Below are 19534 nucleotides of genomic sequence, written 5' to 3'. Positions count from 1 at the left end.
ACGCAGCCGCGCCGCCCTCGCGCCACCCGCCCGGCCTGAAGCCGGCATTTCCCCAGAGCGCTGGGAAGCGCTCTTTTGAAGAACCGCTTGAAGCAGCTGCCGAAGCCGAGCGGCAGCGGCTTCTGGACGCCCCCTCCACCCAGCATCTTGTCCCGGGCCTCCAGCGTCGGCCGAGCCTGGGGACCGCCTGCCCTGCGCCACTGGAGCAGGCGCGGGAGGCCAGGGGCGTGTCCCCGGCGACGCTGGCGTGACTAAACCAGTATCTCGGCTGGCGCCGGCACTCTGTGGCGCTGGCTGCCCGGCTGTTCCCAGGACCGTTCGTGCGGACGGTCCCAGCGTCGTCGGGAAACGGCCAATGTTAATGTTAAACTATGTATATGCCATTAAAGGTATTCGAAATCGAAATCGAATCGACTCAACAGCCCAGGGCACAAAATATTCATAACTACTAGAGGAACTTATTAAAACTGTGCAACAGAACAATAGCAGTAAGGATTTAAAATAATAAAATCTAAATCAGAAAAGGACTAACTACACATTAGTTTGAAAGACAAGATGTTACCATACAAGTTGGAATCCTCCAGCATTCAAAAGTTCATCTGTCCAGAGCAACAGTAAGGCAGCATTTCTACCTCTTAAGTCACAAAATCCACAGGTGTCAAGGAGCCGTGTTGGAAGGCACCAAGAGCACATTTCTCAAGGTCCAAATGGAGAATCAAGGAACCGTAGTAAGAATACCAAGAAACACACAGAAACTAGGGTGGAAAGCCTAAACTTTTTGGGAAGAGGATCTGAGATGACCAGGGCCCAATGGCCAATCAGATCCGTTCAGGACCTAGGGAGTTGAGATTGAATCAATTTCTAACTCCCAGCACCTGGTCCTTATCTCAGTTTTCAAAAGTCAGCACTTTGCTCCCACTCTTAAATTTTATTGCAGGACTTCAGCCTGAACCAACATTGGAAAGAACAAGAAATTGCATAGAAGGACTTAGTTTCTTGGCAATGATGCTGATGTAACTGAAAAAAGGAAACAAGTAAATGAATGGAAGCCCATGTTTTTAATTTTCTGTTCTCCTTTCTCACATTCTTCTCTGAGACAATAGGAAGTGTTTGAGATTTACCATAAGGAGTTTTTTTTTGTCGTACTTCTCCCTCTGTCTGTATCTCTGTGTCACTGCTTTGTGTTCCGATCCCACATCTGGCAGTAGTAATCGGCCATATCCTCTGCTGTGGCTGTTGAAATGGCTAGTGTGACTGTGTTGCCAGAGCTGGAGCCGGAGAATCGGTCTGAGATCCCAGAGGGTCTGCTAGTAATGTCATATAGAATGAGGACTGGGGCCTTGCCTGGTTTCTGCTGGTACCAGTGCACACTCCTGCCCCTAATGTTCTCCCCTGAGCAATTGATTTGGGCATTTTGTTCTGGAGGCAAAGACACAGAGGGTGGTTGGGTCAGCACACACTGGGCAAAGGAACCTGTAAAAATGAAAAGAAAAGAAAATATCTCAGGATACATGATCTGACATCTCTAGAGAAGATACTGAGATGGTTGTTTTCCTTTGCAATACCTGTCATGTAAGTCAGGAGTGTGAGTAGGAACAGGATCCAAAGCATGCTTGCAAAAGCAGCCGAGCTTCCGTAGACAAAGGGACTTCTGGGTCAAAGCTTCAAATCCTCATTTAAACCCCCCAGAACTTGGGATCCACCCTCACAGTCAAATCAGTTCCTTTCTAAAGCAGGTTCCCCTTTCCTCTTCCACGCCCCTAAATATCTGTAAAGCCTTATCTATTTAATAAAGCCCCAGGATCTAGCTTTGTAAGTAAACAGGAAATGGAAACATGATTGTGGTTCAAGTACAACTGGAGGACCACAGAGGTTCCCATTCAGATATGCCCACATAAACCACAAAGATAAGTGTGTGACTTTGGATCAGTGATCTTTTCTCAGCCTAGCTTGCATCACAGGGTCGTTGTGAGCCTACAGTGCAGGACAGTAGAGAGGTGTATGCCCACCCAAGTTCCTTGGAGAAAAGGTGGCAGATAAATGCAATAAATACAAATGTTTAGAAAAAGTTTTTGAAATTTGGTGAGATAGTAATACATTAGTGACATGTTCACAAGTTTTACAGCTATGGCAAAGTGAAGGTAGTCCCCTGTGCAACCACTTAGTCATTGTTGACCCATGGGGTGACATTCACATCACATTTACTAGGCAGATTGTGTTTACGGTGCAGCTCGCCATTGCCTTACCTGGTCATCTACCCGTCCCCCCAATCTTGCACCCCTGGAACTGGTACAATCTAGAATTTGAAGATTGGCCCATCAAGTTCCAAAAGGTGTCCTTACTGCTTCTTTGTGACTAGAAATTGGCATCATAAAAGTGGAGTCTAGAGAATTGCCGGGGGGGGGGGCATACTTGAGTGTTGGCTATTTTCTCCCACTTGGCCTTGCCCAGAGGTGGGATCCAGCAGGTTCTCACAGGTTTCCGAGAGTAGGTTACTAATTATTTGTGTGTGCCGAGAGGGGGTTACTAATTGGTGATTTTGCCACGTGATTTTTGTCTTAGTTATGCCTCTTCTCCGCTCCTCAGCAGTAGCGCGCAGAACTTGAAGCAGTCTAGCAGGAGGTGCGTGGCAGCCTGCGCCTGCGTGCATTCGTTTCCCGCCCAAGGACCTGCGCAGTGGCTGCGTCCTTGCCACAGCCCCGCCCAGCTATACCCCGCCCCGAATGCCTGGCCATGCCCCCGTCGTGCCCCACCCAGCCCCATTGGCACTACGCCACTGTTTGAATCCCACCACCATGGGAACTTGTTACTAAAATTTTTGGATCCCACCACTGGCCTTGCCCCAGAGATTATATGATTGGTGATTTTTAGCCTGGATGGAAACAGGCAGTGGTATCTAAAGTCTCATCTCTGGGTTTTTCTCCATAACCTTTACTCAGCCTGGGTTATGAACAGGCCAAAGAAGACATTAAACAGCATGCGGCCGACATAACACACCAATTGGATCTAGTCAGATCTCTAGTTTTTATTGCTTTTACTGATAGTGAATCCAACAGGTACTCTACCTCCTTTATGGTGTTTTAATTAATCTGGGAGTTTTTAATTAAGTCTGGGAGTCTGATGTGGCCACCAGAGTTGTAGCCTTCAGGACCAATTTTCTTCCTCAGATACATTCCAGGGCTTGTCTTCTCAACCTGTACTTTGTCTGACATTGGAGTCAGCATATTCATGGATGAATATGGGTATATCCTGACAACTCTTCACACCAATGTATGAAGCATTTCTCTTTCGTAGCAGGAGGTTTTTGTCTCACTTCCCCCTCTGTCTGTATCACTGTGTCACTGATCTGTGTTGCTATCCCACACCTGGCAGTAATAATCAGCCTCGTCCTCTGCTTGGGCTCTTGAGATGTTTAGTGTGGCCGTGTTGCCAGAGTTGGACCCGGAGAATCGGTCTGAGATCCCTGAGGGTCGGTTTTTATCCCTATATATAATGAGGACGGGGGCCTTGGCTGGTTTCTGCTGGTACCAGTGCACATACTTTCCCCCAATGTTTTCCCCCAAACAATTGATTTGGGCAATTTGTTCCGGAGGCACAGAAACGGAGGGTGGTTGGGTCAACACATACTGGGCAAAGGAACCTGCAAAAAAGAAAAGAAAATATCTCAGGATACATGATCTGCAGTATCTGGAGAAGACACTGAGATGGTTGTTTTCCTTTGAAATACCTGTCCAGTAAGTGAGGAGTGTGAGGAGGAACAGGATCCAAAGCATGCTTGCAAAAGCAGCTGAGCTTCCGTAGGCAAAGGGGCTTCTGGGTCAAGGCTTCAAATCCTCATTTAAATGCCCCAGAACTTGGGATCCACCCTCACAGTCAAATCAGTTCCTTTCTAAAGTGGGTTCACTGTTCCTTTTCCACACCCCTAACCATCTGTAAACCCTTATCTACACAGTAAAGCCCCAGGTTCTAGCTTTATAAGTAAACAGGCAATGAGCACCCAGTTGTGGTTCAAGTACTGCTTGAAGACCACAGAAGCCACAGTTCAGAAACAGCCACACAAACCATAGAGAACACTGTGTGACTTTGGACCAGTCATCTTTTCTCTGCCAAGCCTGTATCACAGGGTCGTTGTGAGCCTACAGTGCAGGACAGGAGAGGGGTGTATGCCAACCCAAGTTCCTTGGAGAAAGGGTGGCAGAAAAATGCAATAAATACAAAAGTTTAGAAAAAGGTTTTGAAATTTGGTGAGACAGTAATACATTAGTGACATGTTCACATGTTTTACAGCTATTGCAAAGTGAAGGTAGTCCCCTGCGCAATAACCTAGTCATTATTGACCCATGGGGTGACAGTCGCATCACATTTACGAGGCAGATTGTGTTTATGGGGTGGTTCACCATTGCCTTACCTGGTCATCTATTCTTTCCCCCAATTTTGCACCCCTGGAACTGGTACAATCTAGAGTCTCATCTCTGGGCTTCTCTCCACAACCTGGGTTATGAACAGGTCAAAGAAGCCATTAAACAGCATGTGGCAGACATCACGCACCAATTGGATCTAGCCAGGTCTCCAACTTCTATCACTCATGATCCCAGCAGGTACTCTATCTCTTGTATAGCGCTTTAATTAATCTGGAAGTACCTAAATATTGGAGGACTTTTCCTCTGGCATGATGTCATGCCATCCTTTCAGCCAGTCTTGAAGGCCAATACCTGAAGATTCTTTATCTGGACCAACAGTCGTCTTTTCTGCACAACCAAAATAAGACATGCTGGTGACGTCATAAAGAAAAAGTTTCATTTTTTGTTGAGACAGGACAAAAAAAATGAAGCATCTGAGGAGAGAGTGGGTTTTCACTTCCACCCAGTAAACCTCTCATTTTGCTGGTGGTTGCCATTATCTGTCTCTTGGATCCTCTGTTGCCCCAGACATTTGCTGAATTTGCTCTGCATGCCTGGCATTTGGGCTTCTTTTCGGGAAATAAACTACATAAACCAACTCAGCTGTTTCTGCTGATTCCAGAAATAATTAGTTTTCTGGGGGGAAGGGGGTATCCAAAGAGATATCTTCAAAGACACAAACACATGATATATTAAAATAGGGTGTTTTCTCATATTGTGTTTTCGTGTCTTCCAAAATAGTGGATCAATTAAAAAAAATACAGGAAAACTATTATTGCCGGAATCAGCAGGAACAGTTCAGTTGATTCCTGAAGTTCATTTGCTGAAAAGAAACCATGGCACAATGCATGCCCAGTAAACATCCCTGAGAAAGTTCAGCAAACAGCTGCCGCAACAGAAGATTCAAGCAGCAGAACATGACGGGCACCAGTGAAAATGAAAGTGAGAGCTTTACTGGGCAGGAGAAATAAAATGTTTCCTGCCTGTTTGTCCAGATAGGGAAAGCAGGAACCATATTCAACCTGTCTTGGGGGGGGGGGGGGGCGGGGAGATCACTAATTCAGCCATTGCTACACCAATTTCCAGGTCACACAGGACAATTCTGTACTCCCTTGCTGCTTATAGATATCAATCCTGATATGATATACAGTGTAGCCCTATCTTGTGTAATAATGCTTGAATTAAATCACAGGATTGTCTGTGCTATAAATCAGACTTACTCAACATTATGGCTGTCTTCCTAGAGTAGACTTTCATGTGACAGTTACAGTCTTCTCCCTGCCAATTTCATCATTCCCTTATGCCTGCCCCCTTTTTTAGTTTGTAAGTTTTTTGTTTCCTCTTAATATGTGTCTTCTTACCCGATATCTTTTATGTTCCTATGCATTTCTTCTGTACCCATTTTTCCAGCAGATTCTCTTATTGTTTTAATATTCCTTAACTTGTAAATTGTTAGTCTCATATCTACCTTATGCTGGTTAATGACCATGATAAAGACTGACTGACTGACTGGCTGACTGGCTGGCTGGCTGGCTGGCTGGCTGGCTGACTGATCGATCGATCGATTGATTGATTGATTGATTGGGTGAGGTGGAGGCAGGCCCAATTCTCCCAGGATGAGGGGGGCAATCCCTCTACACAGCAAAAATTAGCAAATTGTGATTGTCCATCAGTCCTTGGAAACTACCTCACAATGTCTTCCTCTGACACCTCCCTGGAGAGAGATGCACGGTCAGAATTGAGGGATGAGATTGGTGAATATAGAGAAGAGAATTCAGGCAAGGAGTCATACTAAGTAGGATGGAATAAAGATCAGAGGGGTACTAGAAGGAATGGCTGGACCCTAACTGAATTCTGCCTGACTGAACTATATGGTTTTGCAGAAATGCAGCTGTGAAAGAATATAAACCCCTCCTCTCTGGTTCCCATGTTCAGCATGGATGGATGGAGAGCTCCCCTGTGTGGTCAGAAAGAGTTTCACGTTTGTTACAGCCCGAAGTGTCCTGAACTGGAGCCCTGTTCATCAGATGCACGAACTGCATGATTCCTTGACAGGTTTATATGTTGGCAGAGAAAATCTGGAAATGTTGGGTTTGAAATTAAAAGAGGTCTAATCTGTGATATTCCTGTGCAAAACTCAAATGCCTGCAGAATACGCACAGTGGTCACCACAGCAGCAACAAGAGGGGATAACTGTGATTTCCTCTCTTGCTACAGAAACCAAAGTCTATCTGTCTGCCTGTCTGTCTACCCATCCATTTATGTATGAAATTTTTACCCTGCCCATTCTTCTAGGACCTCAAAGAAATGCCACGATTCTTCCCTCTTCTTTTTATTTTTAAATTTTCACCTATGCCAGTGGGTGTAGCGGTTTACAGATGTTTTTGTCTCAGTTCCTCCTGTTTCTTTATCAGTGTGGCTCACCCATAGCTACTGCCACTGCCGTGAGATGCAGCACAATAGTATGTCGCCTCGTCTTTTGCCAGCACGTTGGAGATGGTTAAATAAGCGATTTTTCTAGTGTCATCTATGGAAGCAGAGAAATGACCGGAGACCTCTGATCCAAAATCGGTCTTGCCAGAGCTGACTGTATACCACAGTAGGAATTTGGGACTCCTTGCCTCTTGTTGCTGATACCAGGCAAAGCCTCCAAATGTAATACTAATAGTGCAAGAAAGTTGAGCTGTGACTCCATCAAGAGAGACTGACTGCGAAGCTGGCTGAGTCAGGGTAAACTGGCCCAAAGACCCTGAGGAGGAGATGGAATTAAACATGAATTGATTCCTTAAAGCAGACATTCAAAAACTGCAAGAGAGGATAAGAAAGGCAGACATAGGGAATGACATAAACACGAGACAGACATTAAGAAAAAGTCTTTACCTGAACAATAAGTGAAAAGCAAGAAAAGGAGCAAAATCCAACCCATGGCGTAATCTCTGGTTTCCCAAGGCAAGACAACTGTTTTGGTTGCTTTTCCAAATTTTCCCTCTTAAATGCCCAGAGTTCCAAAATACACTTTTTATGCAAATATGCTTCTTCCTCATTGGCCAGATACTACACGCTATGGAAGTCTGTGAAGTATTTCTCTATACGGTGTAGCTTTGCACCATCTTTTGGTGCACTAATTATAGCAGTAGGAGCATGACAAGGAGGGCAAATTGGAAGTGCTGTTATGTTTCCGCCATTCTACCAGTTTGGGAAATTAAAATAAGCAGAACAGCAGGAGCTTGATAGTTTCCCCAGCCATGAGAAACAGATCTGAAAAATGTGTAGCCATTTGCTGGGAGAGAGCTGGGTTCTTCTGTTGTTTGAGAGGAGTCCTGTCATTGGTTCCAGAACTGAGATGGCAGGGAATATTTCTGAAGATGCTGAAATTTGTCTTTTCAACAGCCCTCACAGCCAGAATCAACTGGCTCTTGTGGGTATTCCAGGCTGCGTGACCATGGTCTGGTAGATTTCGGTCCTACCGTTTTGTTATCCAAAGTGGTGGAAGTCTCTGCTTTTTAGAGCGGGGAATTACTAAGAACAGACTTTTGGATTAGCAAAACATTGGGCAAGTTGAAGACCATGTTTGCCTCTGTTTTATGGAAATCAGCTTTTGCATGAAAACTCCACAGGAGAGTGAATAAAGTTTAACAATTTTATTTAGGGATAATGGGGGTACACAAGGATACAATAATCAAGGCAGCAGAACACACACACACAGTTCTAAGGTATAAACAGCTATTCTGGAATAGGTCTAGAATAGATGAGGGAACTGGGGAAGTAGAGGATGTTAAATGAAACACTGAGATTGGATAAAGCTTATGACGACAAAAAAGAAATTACCTAGAGCTGACTGATACTAAACTGGATCACTTCCTGATACAAGAGAGAAGACACTGCAAATATGCTCTTTTCTTTACTAGACTTTGCTGCATTCCAAAATCCAGTCCTTAAGAACAGACAACTGGAGTGGATCATACAGGAGTGATTTAATGTGAAATGAACGGGGCTGAAGAGCAACCCTTTGGATTACAAACCATCTTGCAGCGCTTCCAGAAATGAAGCAGGAAAAAGCTGCCAGCGGCCCAGAGGTTGTTCTGGTCAGCAAACCTCCCTGAAGAAGGCTGTGCCCAACTAATGCAGAAAATCATCTTCTAGAGATCATTTCTCCCCATAATCACAGCCATGTAAGAACAAGAGGTGAGGTGTGAAATAGGCCCAGAAGGGTAGATCTGGATTGATACATGTGTATGCATACCTAGTGCTGGTGCTGACCCCATTGGCACAAGGGGCAGATGCGCCAGTGAGTAGCCAGATACACAGGTCCCCAGAAGCCATGTGGCTCTGTAGCACCTCACCCCAGAAGCGGCCACCGTGTCCCAAAACCATCAGCACACGATGCTGGGCCAGCCGGGCTGGGGGCATTCTAGACATGTGAATGGGAGTCAACATTAGCCCTCTTCCACCTGGCCTTTGCCTGCTGGAATTCCAGCCCCTTGGGCTTGGACTTATTCTACCAACCTTTTGGGTGGCATAAGTCCATAGATAGCTTTTCAGTGGCAGGGAGGCTTTTTTCTGTGTTTGGCCTCCCCGTACCTTCAAGAAGCCCTCTTGGAGGCAGCAAGGCGGGCCAGTGCAGCACTGCGTCTGGATTGGGCTGTTCATCTCTCATCACTTGATTATTTGCAAGTGAAGGTTCAGAATATTGTGTATCCTGTGCAAGACTTGGCTTGTGTAGATTGGCCTTGCATGACTTCTCAGGGGCTAATTCCTGCCTGGCAAGAGGGTGTCAGATGTAGGTGGCTTTGGGATGGGTGTTTTTAGCCCTGTAACTCAATCATCTCAGGCCCAGGTGTACTAATTTGTATCTGAGGAGGGAAAACAATAGTTTTTGTTTTACTTCCTCATCACGGTTGAGCACTGTGGGACTGGCTGCCATCCCATGCAGCACAATAATAATCAGCCTCGTCTTCAGCTTTACTGTTTTGGATGGTTAAATAGCGGTTGCTCCCGGAGCTGGAACCTGTGAACCGGTCTGGGATCCCTTCTCCCCGGTTGTTGTTTTCATGATAGAGTACAAAGTGAGGGCTCTGTCCAGATCTTTGTCGAACCCAGTGGAAGTAGCTTACAGTGCCCCTGACAGTGCAGGAGATTTTGGCTGTTTGACCCAGAGGCACAGACAGCGAGGGAGGCTGAGTCAAAGTGGCCCCGAAACTCAGACCTTTGGGAGAAAAAGCAAAGGAACAATCAAAACCCCGATGCTCTCAAGTAATGACATCGTTCCAGTTATGCCATGCAAACAGACATTGTGCTAGATCATCAACTCCATCTTCTACTTCCTTACCTGAGCAGTAAATGAGAATTGCAAAGATCAACAGAGCCGGAGCCATGATGAACCCTCTAAGGGAGAGTCACTTGGGGAAGCAAAGAGAGGACTGGATGGGACATCCCCTCTTCCCTTGTTAAACCCTTCCCAGCTGAACAGCCCTTTTCATGCAAATATGGCCTGTGGCCATTTGCTGTGCCAGATTGGTGTGTTTTTGGTGAATATATCCACGAGTCCAGCACAAGCAATGGCCATTGGCCATATTTGCATAAAGGGGATTGTGAAAAAACAAATGAAATGCCCCCAGGAGGAAACTTAAGACCAGTGGTGGAATCGCTTGTTCTGGGACAGCTCAGAGTCCCATTGGGCATATCAATGTTTGCTACAGCTTTGTCTCTATGCTCAAGTAAGCAGGGAGTACAGAAAGGGAAGTCATCTGGACCAAGTACCATCTTCCTTCCCTTCTCGCCACAGGTGCGCAAGACAGGTCTGCTGTGATGCCACGGATCGAGAGCTCCTCCTAAAGACGAAAACTGAGATGCCAGCTTTTACATGACCTTTATCACCAAGATTTTTTAAATGCTGAACATACAGCAACCAACTTAATTGTTTTTATTTCTTTTTTTAAATTTTTTATTGTATAGAGTATTTATACATTTTTTCCATTTAATATTTTTCTTTCGTCTATACATTTTTTCCATTTTCACCCCCTCCCCCCTTCTCTTTATTGATTTTTTCATGCAAGCAGCAGGAGGTTCATTCTTCTTATTCTCTTTTTCCATAACTCTTCGTTAAATCCGGCTTCTTCAATCCATTCTTTATATACTGTCCATATCTTCATAATATCTTCTATTTTTTCTTTCCATAAAATATTTTTTGTCAGTCTTTCAAATATCTCTAACTGTATTTGTTCCCATATATATTCCAACCATCTTGAAACTGTCCATTTTTTATTGTCTTTCCAGCCCAACGCCAACACTGCGTGTGCTGCTCTAATCATTATTTTATACATTGGTTCCAAACTTCTATTCACTCTGATGTCGTCTTGTTTTTATTTCTTGATGAGGATGTACATACTCAACTTTCTCCCATTTTTTTCTTTTATTTATTAAAATTATTCAGTCCTTCCTTTAATGCCGTCAATGGTGGCTTACAAAAACGTTTCTACCCCAACACCAAAACAATTGAATTGATCATAAAAAGAAGTGTAGAGTTCATAATAATCCCTGAGTCTCAACTCCCTTGAAGTAGGGTAGCTGGTCTCAGGTAGGCAGCTGAAAATTGACTCTGCCTTCCATCCTTCTGAGGTTAGGAGTACCCAGCTTGGTGGAGGTAAATGGCAAACCACCCCTTAAACATAGTTTGCCTAATAAGTATTGTGATGTGACATCACCACAGGGATCAGGAACATCAGATCCACCAGGAACATCAGATCCTACTCGAAAAGGCTGCCAGGACTTGCTCTCCTTTAGCTCTAGGTATCACCTACACTGGTAACAAGGGGGCTCAATACCTGCACCAGATAGTCGTGCCCAGACTCCGTAGAGCAATGATGTTGGCCCGTTGCAATGCCCTTCCATCAGCCGTATCAACAGGGAGATTCACTGAAACCCCTTACCATCAAAGGCTATGCATATGCAACGGGAACTGTGTAGACTCTATAGATCATATCTTACTTTATTGTCCACTTTACACAGGACCCAGAGTCAAATACCTGTCACCTCTGCTACTCAAAAAAGAGTATGCATCTGACTTGCAAAAGATTACCTTTTTGTTGGACAGCTCCAGTAGTGATGCAAATGATGCAGTCACCAAATTTTTGGATTTGTACATAAAACAGCGCTTCAGGAGCAAATCCTGAACATCAGCCTTCCCTACCTGTATATTTATTTTAGCTTCCCTCTACTTGGTTAAGTGGATCTGTGTATACAATGTTGTTATGCCAATAAAGGTTCCTTGTTTGAAGAATTAGGGATCAGAAATGACATTTACATTTTTTTAAGTGTTATGCTTTAGTTGGATTACATATATTAACGTTGTTATTCCCCACAACTGCATTGCAGGGTGAGTTTCAACTTCTCACCATTCTAAACAATTGATTTGCAAACCGCATAATCGAAGTTAGGGTGTCACTTTGGCCCCTACTGTGACCCGCAGCCAGGTGGGGGTTTTCCCCAATGACTTTTGGAGAATTTTATGTTTTGCAATGCTCAGTGTTTAATGTACCATTCATGAGATTGGTAAAGATGGCCTTTTTAGCCTTCCCAGGAACACCAGTCTCTTAAACTTTAAAGATGTAGACTCCTAAGATGCCATTCCATCAGCATAACAGCCATTGCTCCAAGGGAGCAATATTTCCACAAGCAGAGGTGAAATGGGGGATTTCCATATGTGCCCCCCTTTCATGTTGCTGTTGCTCCTGGGGACCAGGAGTGGACAAAGAGAGGGGGACCTAACCTTCCTCAAATGCAACTCTGGCCACACTGCTTAGAATTCAAGCCATGATTGAAACCATGAGTGATGCAGCACAAGAGAAATATAGTATTAGAAAATAGGAGCCATATATAAGTTTTAGGTATTAATTGATAAGACAGTGTTAAGACAAGATTATAGATTGTCAGTGTAGAATGTTATGAGCCATAAGTTAAGATAGAAAAAGAATAGCATTGTTAAGAAAAGGTTATGCCATAGAGTGTTTATTCAAAGAGTGGGTTATATTGTCAGTATTAAATTTAATTTGCTTAAGATGTTTGGACTACTGATGTAAAAATCATGACTTGAAATGTGTCCTTAGAAGATATTTTAAACAGGGAAAGGGGTCTCAAGGCTGATATGATGCTTTGCTATTGTTTTGCCTACTTCTCCTGCAATTAACTGGAGCCAAAACATAACTATTCTGTGTCTTGATAAGACTTCAAAAGTGAACATGTATGAGGAAGTCTGGCCAAATCTCTGAGCTTAGGTGATCTTATGTCTGGCAAAACTGACTGACAGTAAACCCAGTGATACAGATGAAGGTAACATCTAGACACCTTTACATTTCTTATATCACAGCTCCTTTGAGTCATGCATGCGATGAGCCTCAAAGGACTTGGGAGGATGTCCAGTTTGTGATAAATAGAGGTGTGGACAAAGCTCTCAGTCAGTTTCTGGTGGAATAGACTGATGGGAGAAGAAGTCATGATTTCCAGAGGAATTTTCAGTGCTCATTGGTACCAGATTTTCCTTTGTAGACTGATTTCTGCATGGCTGGTCAGGGCGTGTCCTTGTCCTGCAGAAGAAAGGAGATATATCATATAGGTGGCTTTTCTGGTGAGGAGAGGATGCAACTGGGTGATTCAACAACTTCAGACATCAAATATGTTGCTGATTTCCTCAGTCTGCAGAGGACGAATGGTTTTTGTCTCAGTTCCCCATCAGAATTTGCCACTGTGCAACCTGCTGTTTGTGCTATCCCATTGAAAGCAGTAATAATCAGCCTCGTCTTTAGCCTGGACGTTTCTAATGGTTAAATAGCGGTTGCGCCCGACAATGGAATCTGAGAACCGATCCAGGTTCCCTTCTCCATGGAGTACAAACTGAGGGCCCTGTCCAGGTCTTTGTCGAATCCATTGGGAGTCAGTTGCAGGGCCACTGGCCCTGATAGTGCAGGAGACTTCGGCTGTTTGACCCAGGGGCACAGAAAGTGTGGGAGGGGGAGTCCAAGTGACCCCAGAACTCAGACCTTCGGGAGAAAAAAGCAAAGGAAGAATCATGACCCTGATGTTCTCGAGCAATGGCAGCACTTCAGTTATGCCATGCAGACATTCTTGATCCTAGATCATCAACTCCATCTTCCGCTTCCTTACCTGAGCAGTAAATGAGAATTGCAAGGATCAAGAGAGCCCCGGCCATGATGTACCTTCTAGTGGAGAGTCACCTGGGGAAGCAAAGAGAGACCTGGATGGCACATGCCCTCTTCCCTTGTTAAACCCTTCCCAGTTAAACAAGCCCTCTTTTATGCAAATGTCTTTTGTGGTCATTTGCTCTGCCAAGCTAGGGTGTCTTCCTTGATGGTGTCTGCCACTCAGGCAAAAGGAATGGCCGCTGACCACATTTGCTTAAAGGAAATGGTGAGAAAAAACCCAATGAAAGGCCTCTAGGAGTAAAATAAGGCCGTGGTAGAATAACTCATTGCAGTGAAGACTGACCAGGGACAGAAACAAAAGGCATTTTTTCAAAGTGATTAAAAGTTATTTTATTGTTAGTTAGGATATACTGGAAGATAGGAGAACAAAGTAAGCTTTTTTGGGTTCCCATTGGGGAGAAAGGCAGGTTATGAATGATACGCCGTCTAGAAGATACGGCTCTCTTCCATCTGCTGAGTTCCAACAGAAGAACTTTACACGTAACTTCAGTTCAGCGTTCTTTGAGCAAACTCATGGACTCATGCCATTTTATCTGCTGACTTCCCTGAGCTGTCAAGGTTTATGCTGAGTTGAGGTAAGAATCTCCCACGCACACCAGCTGGGTGACCTTGGGCTAGTCACAGCTTCTCGGAGCTCTCTCAGCCCCACCTCCCTCACAGGGTGTTTGTTGTGAGTGGGGAAGGGCAAGGAGATTGTAAACCCCTTTGAGTCTTCTACAGGAGAGAAAGGGGAGATATAAATCAAAACTCTTCTTCTTCTTCTTCTTCTTCTTCTTCTTCTTCTTACTTCTGTGAAACAGAGGAGGCCTTTGCACATCTGTCCATCGCTAAGTTGAACACAAAGAGTCATTTGTGGACTGGACAGCATGTGCCAAAAGCAAGCTTACTTGTGCCAATCATAGCTCTAATAGTAAGTCATGTGACCCTAGTTGCTAAGGACTACATGTCCCATCATGCTATACCTGAGATGGGCACCTTTCCTCACCTTGCCTACAGCTATACTCTGTTCAACATAAAGAACCAAGAAGAAGTGCAAATTAATTTCCAACATATTCCTGGATCTTCTTTATGTTGAATGCTCCGTTGGGTCCTAGTGCCTGCTGCCCTTCCCCCACTTCCGATTCTCTTTTGCTGTCAGAGACCTTTATTTAAGCGCCGCTTTTGTAAAAAAAAGAAACAATATGCCCTGCACTGGGAAACACAAGCCTTTGGAAAAATAGTACTTATATTGCTCCAGACAGCTATCAGCAAAACTCGCCTTTTCGTAAAGTTGCTCCCGCAATTTTCTTTCCCATTCCTGACATGGGAATTACAAATTACAAATGCAGGTAGACTCAAACTGCTCTGCAATAATTCTAAATGCACCACTTGGGAGAGGTTAAAAGTTTTCAATCCCTTATCAGACTTTGCTGTCTGAGGGAAGTAGCTGAGAACCCTCCTAAACTTACAATAAATTGAGTGCAACATGCTTTCTTGTGTGGTAAAAAGTTGGCCATCGCCATTTTATTTAACAAAATTGGATCAAGGCAAACAAAGCGTATGGCGCAGCATGGCGGTCTGATCTGTGTGCTGGGCAGCCCGAGTGCTGTCCCCCAGACACCTACATTTTTCTACAGCACGCCTGCTGATGAAAAATGAACGCACGCTGGAGCAGCTGTGAGATTCCAGATGGGCGGTTGCCACTTCCTGAAGACTCCACTGCTGCCAGGGGCGCAAGCCATAGAAGCCCACATCTGGGCAGGTTACCCTTTGGCTTGCTCCACCCCAAACCTCATAAGGAGGTTCCAATAAAGCGGGTATTTCACCCGCTGACCCTAAGCTAAAGATCAGTCCCCCATGCGCAATCCGCCAGAGAGCCTCGCGTGCTCCAGCAAATGGGGGGGGGGAGGCGAAGCCGGGCCTAGCCTTAAATAGGCTGCCCGGCCCTCCTCCCAGATGATGTCAGGGCGCCCGGAGTCACTGCTGGGCGCCCAAGAAGACCCAAAGCCTCGCGAGCAGAGGGAACTCGTGAGGTGGCTGGGAAGGGGGCCACCCATGGGAGGCTGTCCCTTCCCCAGCAGCAATGGCGACCGCGGTAAGTCGCGGCCGCTTTCCCCCCCACCCCAATATGGCACCCACAGGAATCACGTTGGGAAACTCTGATGTACAAGCTACTGAACGCTATGCAAAAACTCTCACAACCAGCTCAAAGTTTTTTTTAAAAAAAAAATAACTGGTAAAAATTGGATGCGCTTTTTCTCTTGACATCCACTAATCCTAGTAGCAGTCCTGAAAAGGAAGGTGCGGGTTTTACGGAGCGCAGGCAAAGCTGGAGCAGGCAAAAAAGGTGAGGAATCCCACAGTCTTGCTTCCCTCTTATCAAGGAAGGTAGAACCAGCCAGAGACCCCTTCAACAGAAACACCCCAGTCTGCAGAGACGGCAAATGCTTTTACCACCAGAGGGAGGGATTGGCTAACATGGTGATTTTGCACCCACCAGTCAGCTGAAACAGCAGACACTGAGATGGGCCTTGAATACTGTCAGGAAAGAGGAGCCCTCATCATAGGAACCGTAAACACTGTTGGTCTGCCCATATCCCAAGAGAGAGACTGTGGGGTTCATAATCATGGTACTCCTGCACTTGGTGTTGCTGATCAGTACAGGGTCCTTGGTTTCATTAGCGATACTGGGTCTCATGAAGTGTGATGTTTCTACAGAAGAAAGTCTTTGAAGATAGGAAAGGACAGGCTTTTCTGCGCAATTTATTTACAACATTTTGAGGCAAGAAATCAAACGTTTACTCATCCTACAATTACTCTTTTGTACACTGACCTGAGCAGTACATGAGGAATGCAAAGAACAAGAGTTCCCAGGTCATGATGCAGTGAAAGGAAATTGGAGTTCCAGAGGTGAAAATACTGAACCCAGATTTCCCTCTTTCGTTCTTTAATCCATCAGGAAGTGACAAATTTTCCATCATGCAAATTTCATGGGCACCCATTGGCTTGACTCCAAACAGCAAAACTCCAATGAGGAGTTGCTCATAGAATGAATTTGCATGGAAGTGTTTATATAAAAATAGAAATAAAATGGAAGGAAGGAAGATTTTGAGCACACTAATCTAAGGTGATAATGGTTTAAAAAGTCTGGAAATTAGGTTGGGGTAAATAATTGGCCAGTGTGGTGTAGGGGTTAAGGTGTTGGACTAGGACCTGGGTGACCCAGGTTCAAAACCCCAATCATGCCATGTAAGCTTGCTGGGTGACCTTAGGCGAATCACATATTCTCAGCCCTGGCCCTGGCTAGTATATGGATGGGAGACCTCCGAGGACTATAAAGGTCGTGATGTGGAGCCAGGCAATTGCAAATCACCTTGGAATGGCTCTTCCCTTGAAAACCCTATAGCCGTGGTGGCGAACCTTTGGCACTGCAGATGTTATGGACTACAATTCCCATCAGCCCCTTCCAGCATGGTCAATTGGCCATCCTGGTAGGGGCTGATGGGAATTGTAGACCATAACATCTACAGTGCCAAAGGTTCGCCACCACTGCCCTATAGGGTACTCACCATATGTCAGCTGTGACTTGATGGGTACATAAACACATAAATTGGAGGATGCAAAGAATGATTCAGATTAACGGCAAGTTGAAGTGACATGAAAATTTTAAAAAAATATCATGCACTTCAATGGGACGGTGGCCTTAACCTGGCAAAAAAATTACCACAAAAATAATCGATGGAATCTGGGGCAGTGCAACTTCATGGCATTTGAGTGGCATATCTCACACCCACACTCCTCTTTGACAAGTGATTCTAATATCTCAGAATCCGGACAGAGTTTTTTTTTCCCCTGCAGTTACCTTTCGGTTCCCTCTGATGGGGATTGTGTGGGCAGGTTTGGATCTCGACAAGGCTATTGGAAGGATTGAAGCTTAAGAAGAGGAGGTGGGATCCGGAGGGCTTTCTGTCCTGATTAGGAAACTTATGATTAAAGCCACTCTAGCCACAGCTCAAAGTAAACTCTGTTGTGATGCTTGGTTTCCCTCTTTAATTGGACAGAAAGAAGGTTTTTGTCTCAGTTCCCCATCAGACTGCACCACAGTGATACTTCCAGTTGCTGCTATCATACCACATGCCACAGTAATAATCTGCCTCGTCTTCAGGCTGGGCGTTCGTGATGGTTAAAGTGCCAACATTGCCAGAATCAGAGACAGTGAACCGTTCTGGGACCCCGTCTCCCCTGCTGTAACCTGCACATTGTATGTAACGGGGTCTCTCTCCAGATCTTTGTTGAACCCAGCAGATGGCATATGATTTACTGCTGGCAGTGCAGAGGAGTTTTACCATTTGTCCCAGAGCAACAGCATGTGAGGGAGGCTGAGTCAAAGTTGGTTGCGAAGTGGTCCCTTTAGGAAAGAGAGAAATCAAAACACGCGACCGGTTCATTTTCTTTTCTTGAAAATGTCACTACATCATCATCATGTTCTTACTTCAAATGCAAAATATGATTAGCCTTGGTGTTAGCTGTGCATATTGAAGAATCCTAAGCAGGTCTACTCAAAATCCTCCACAGGTTTATTCTGTGGGGTGTACTCCCAGGAAAGGGGTTTTAGGATTGCAAGTTTACCTGAGTAGTAACTGAGAAGCAAGAGGAGACACAGGGCCCAGGCCATGGCAAAAAGCAGAACCTCTTGGAATTCCCAAGGCAAATGTGTATCTACCTGGGGCCATTCCCCTTTGGTCTTAAACCCCCCAAGAACTGAAGAGGGGCCCTGTCATGCAAATTTCTTTGCACTCATTGGCTGGATTAGAAATGCCACACCTTCAATTAGAACATGTGACATTCTAGACAGGCCATTCATCAGAAAATAGATTTGCATGAAGTAGAGGAAGAAGAGGAGTGGGGGTTTTATACCCCACTTTTCTCTAGTTTTAAGGAGACAGAAAACAGCTTACAGTTGCCTCCCTTTCTCCCTCCCTCTAACAGGCATTTTGTTATGTAGGTGAGGCTGAGAGAGTTCTGAGAGAACTGTGACTAGTCTAAGGTCACCCAGCAGGCTTCATGAGGAGGAGGGGGGAATCAAACCTGGTTCTCCAGATTAGACTGTTCTGATCTTAGCCACTCTGCCATACTGACATGAATAATGGAGCAAATCTGGGGAAAGGGGCAACAACTTCTCCTCCTCTCAGTCAAATCAAGAAAAGGAGGCACCAGACAATCTGAGTGCAGCATTTCGCACGCCTCTTTTGGTTTTAACTTTCCACAGAAATCTTTTCAAGACTTCACTGTTTTCTGCTTATCATGTTATCTGCTTATAACAAACTGTTAGTGTGGATTCCACTAATTCCCACTCCTCTTTCATTTAAATCTAGCCCATCTTTCCTTGTGATATGTTCTGCATACAGATTGAACAGATTAAGAGATAAAATACATCTTTGTCTGACACATTTGTCAATTGGAAACCCATTGTTTCTGCATATTTTGCTTAGAGTTCATTATGTATTTTAGGATTCAGTTTCAAAATGCCAGCACTTCTTAAAGTTTCATGTGGAACGTCTCACCAGATTGCTTACTGGCATTAGATCCTACATAAGTATTGTTGAGGATATTGGGCAGCTTCATCAGGCAGTGCAAAGATTATAATTTGCCATGCTGCCCACACAATTGATTCAGATAACTATCAGAATCTTGCCTATCAAGATACTAAACTGGATCACTTCCTGATGCAAGAGAGAAGACACTCTGGTCGATTACCCACTGAGGATTAGATGCGTGCTCGTCACACAAAATATCCAGGTTTCCAGCAGAACTCCCCACTGCGCCAGCACTGAACACGCTTTCATCCTGTTTCTGGTGCTCCCCACACCCCAGCACATGTTATTTTAGAACCTGCAAGAAAGTAGACCTTTTCAAAAATGCATGGGCAATCTGGAG

The 19534-nt window shown here is 44.8% G+C and overlaps 1 protein-coding gene and 1 gene segment (V, D, J or C); both read right to left on the bottom strand.

Annotated features, from left to right (window-relative positions):
• LOC125442851 (immunoglobulin lambda-1 light chain-like) overlaps nt 1-19534 on the bottom strand; it is a 420716-nt gene that overhangs the window by 171566 nt on the left and 229616 nt on the right. The gene's annotated exons all lie outside the window — the stretch shown is intronic.
• LOC125442853 lies at nt 3339-3799 on the bottom strand. The segment is given in 2 exon segments: nt 3339-3640; nt 3728-3799. Coding segments are annotated over 2 exon segments (348 nt in total).

Source organism: Sphaerodactylus townsendi, linkage group LG13 (assembly GCF_021028975.2).
Source record: "Sphaerodactylus townsendi isolate TG3544 linkage group LG13, MPM_Stown_v2.3, whole genome shotgun sequence".
Taxonomy (NCBI): domain Eukaryota; kingdom Metazoa; phylum Chordata; class Lepidosauria; order Squamata; family Sphaerodactylidae; genus Sphaerodactylus; species Sphaerodactylus townsendi.
The sequence above is the reverse complement of the archived record's forward strand: the minus strand, read 5'-3'. Positions and strand labels throughout refer to the sequence as shown.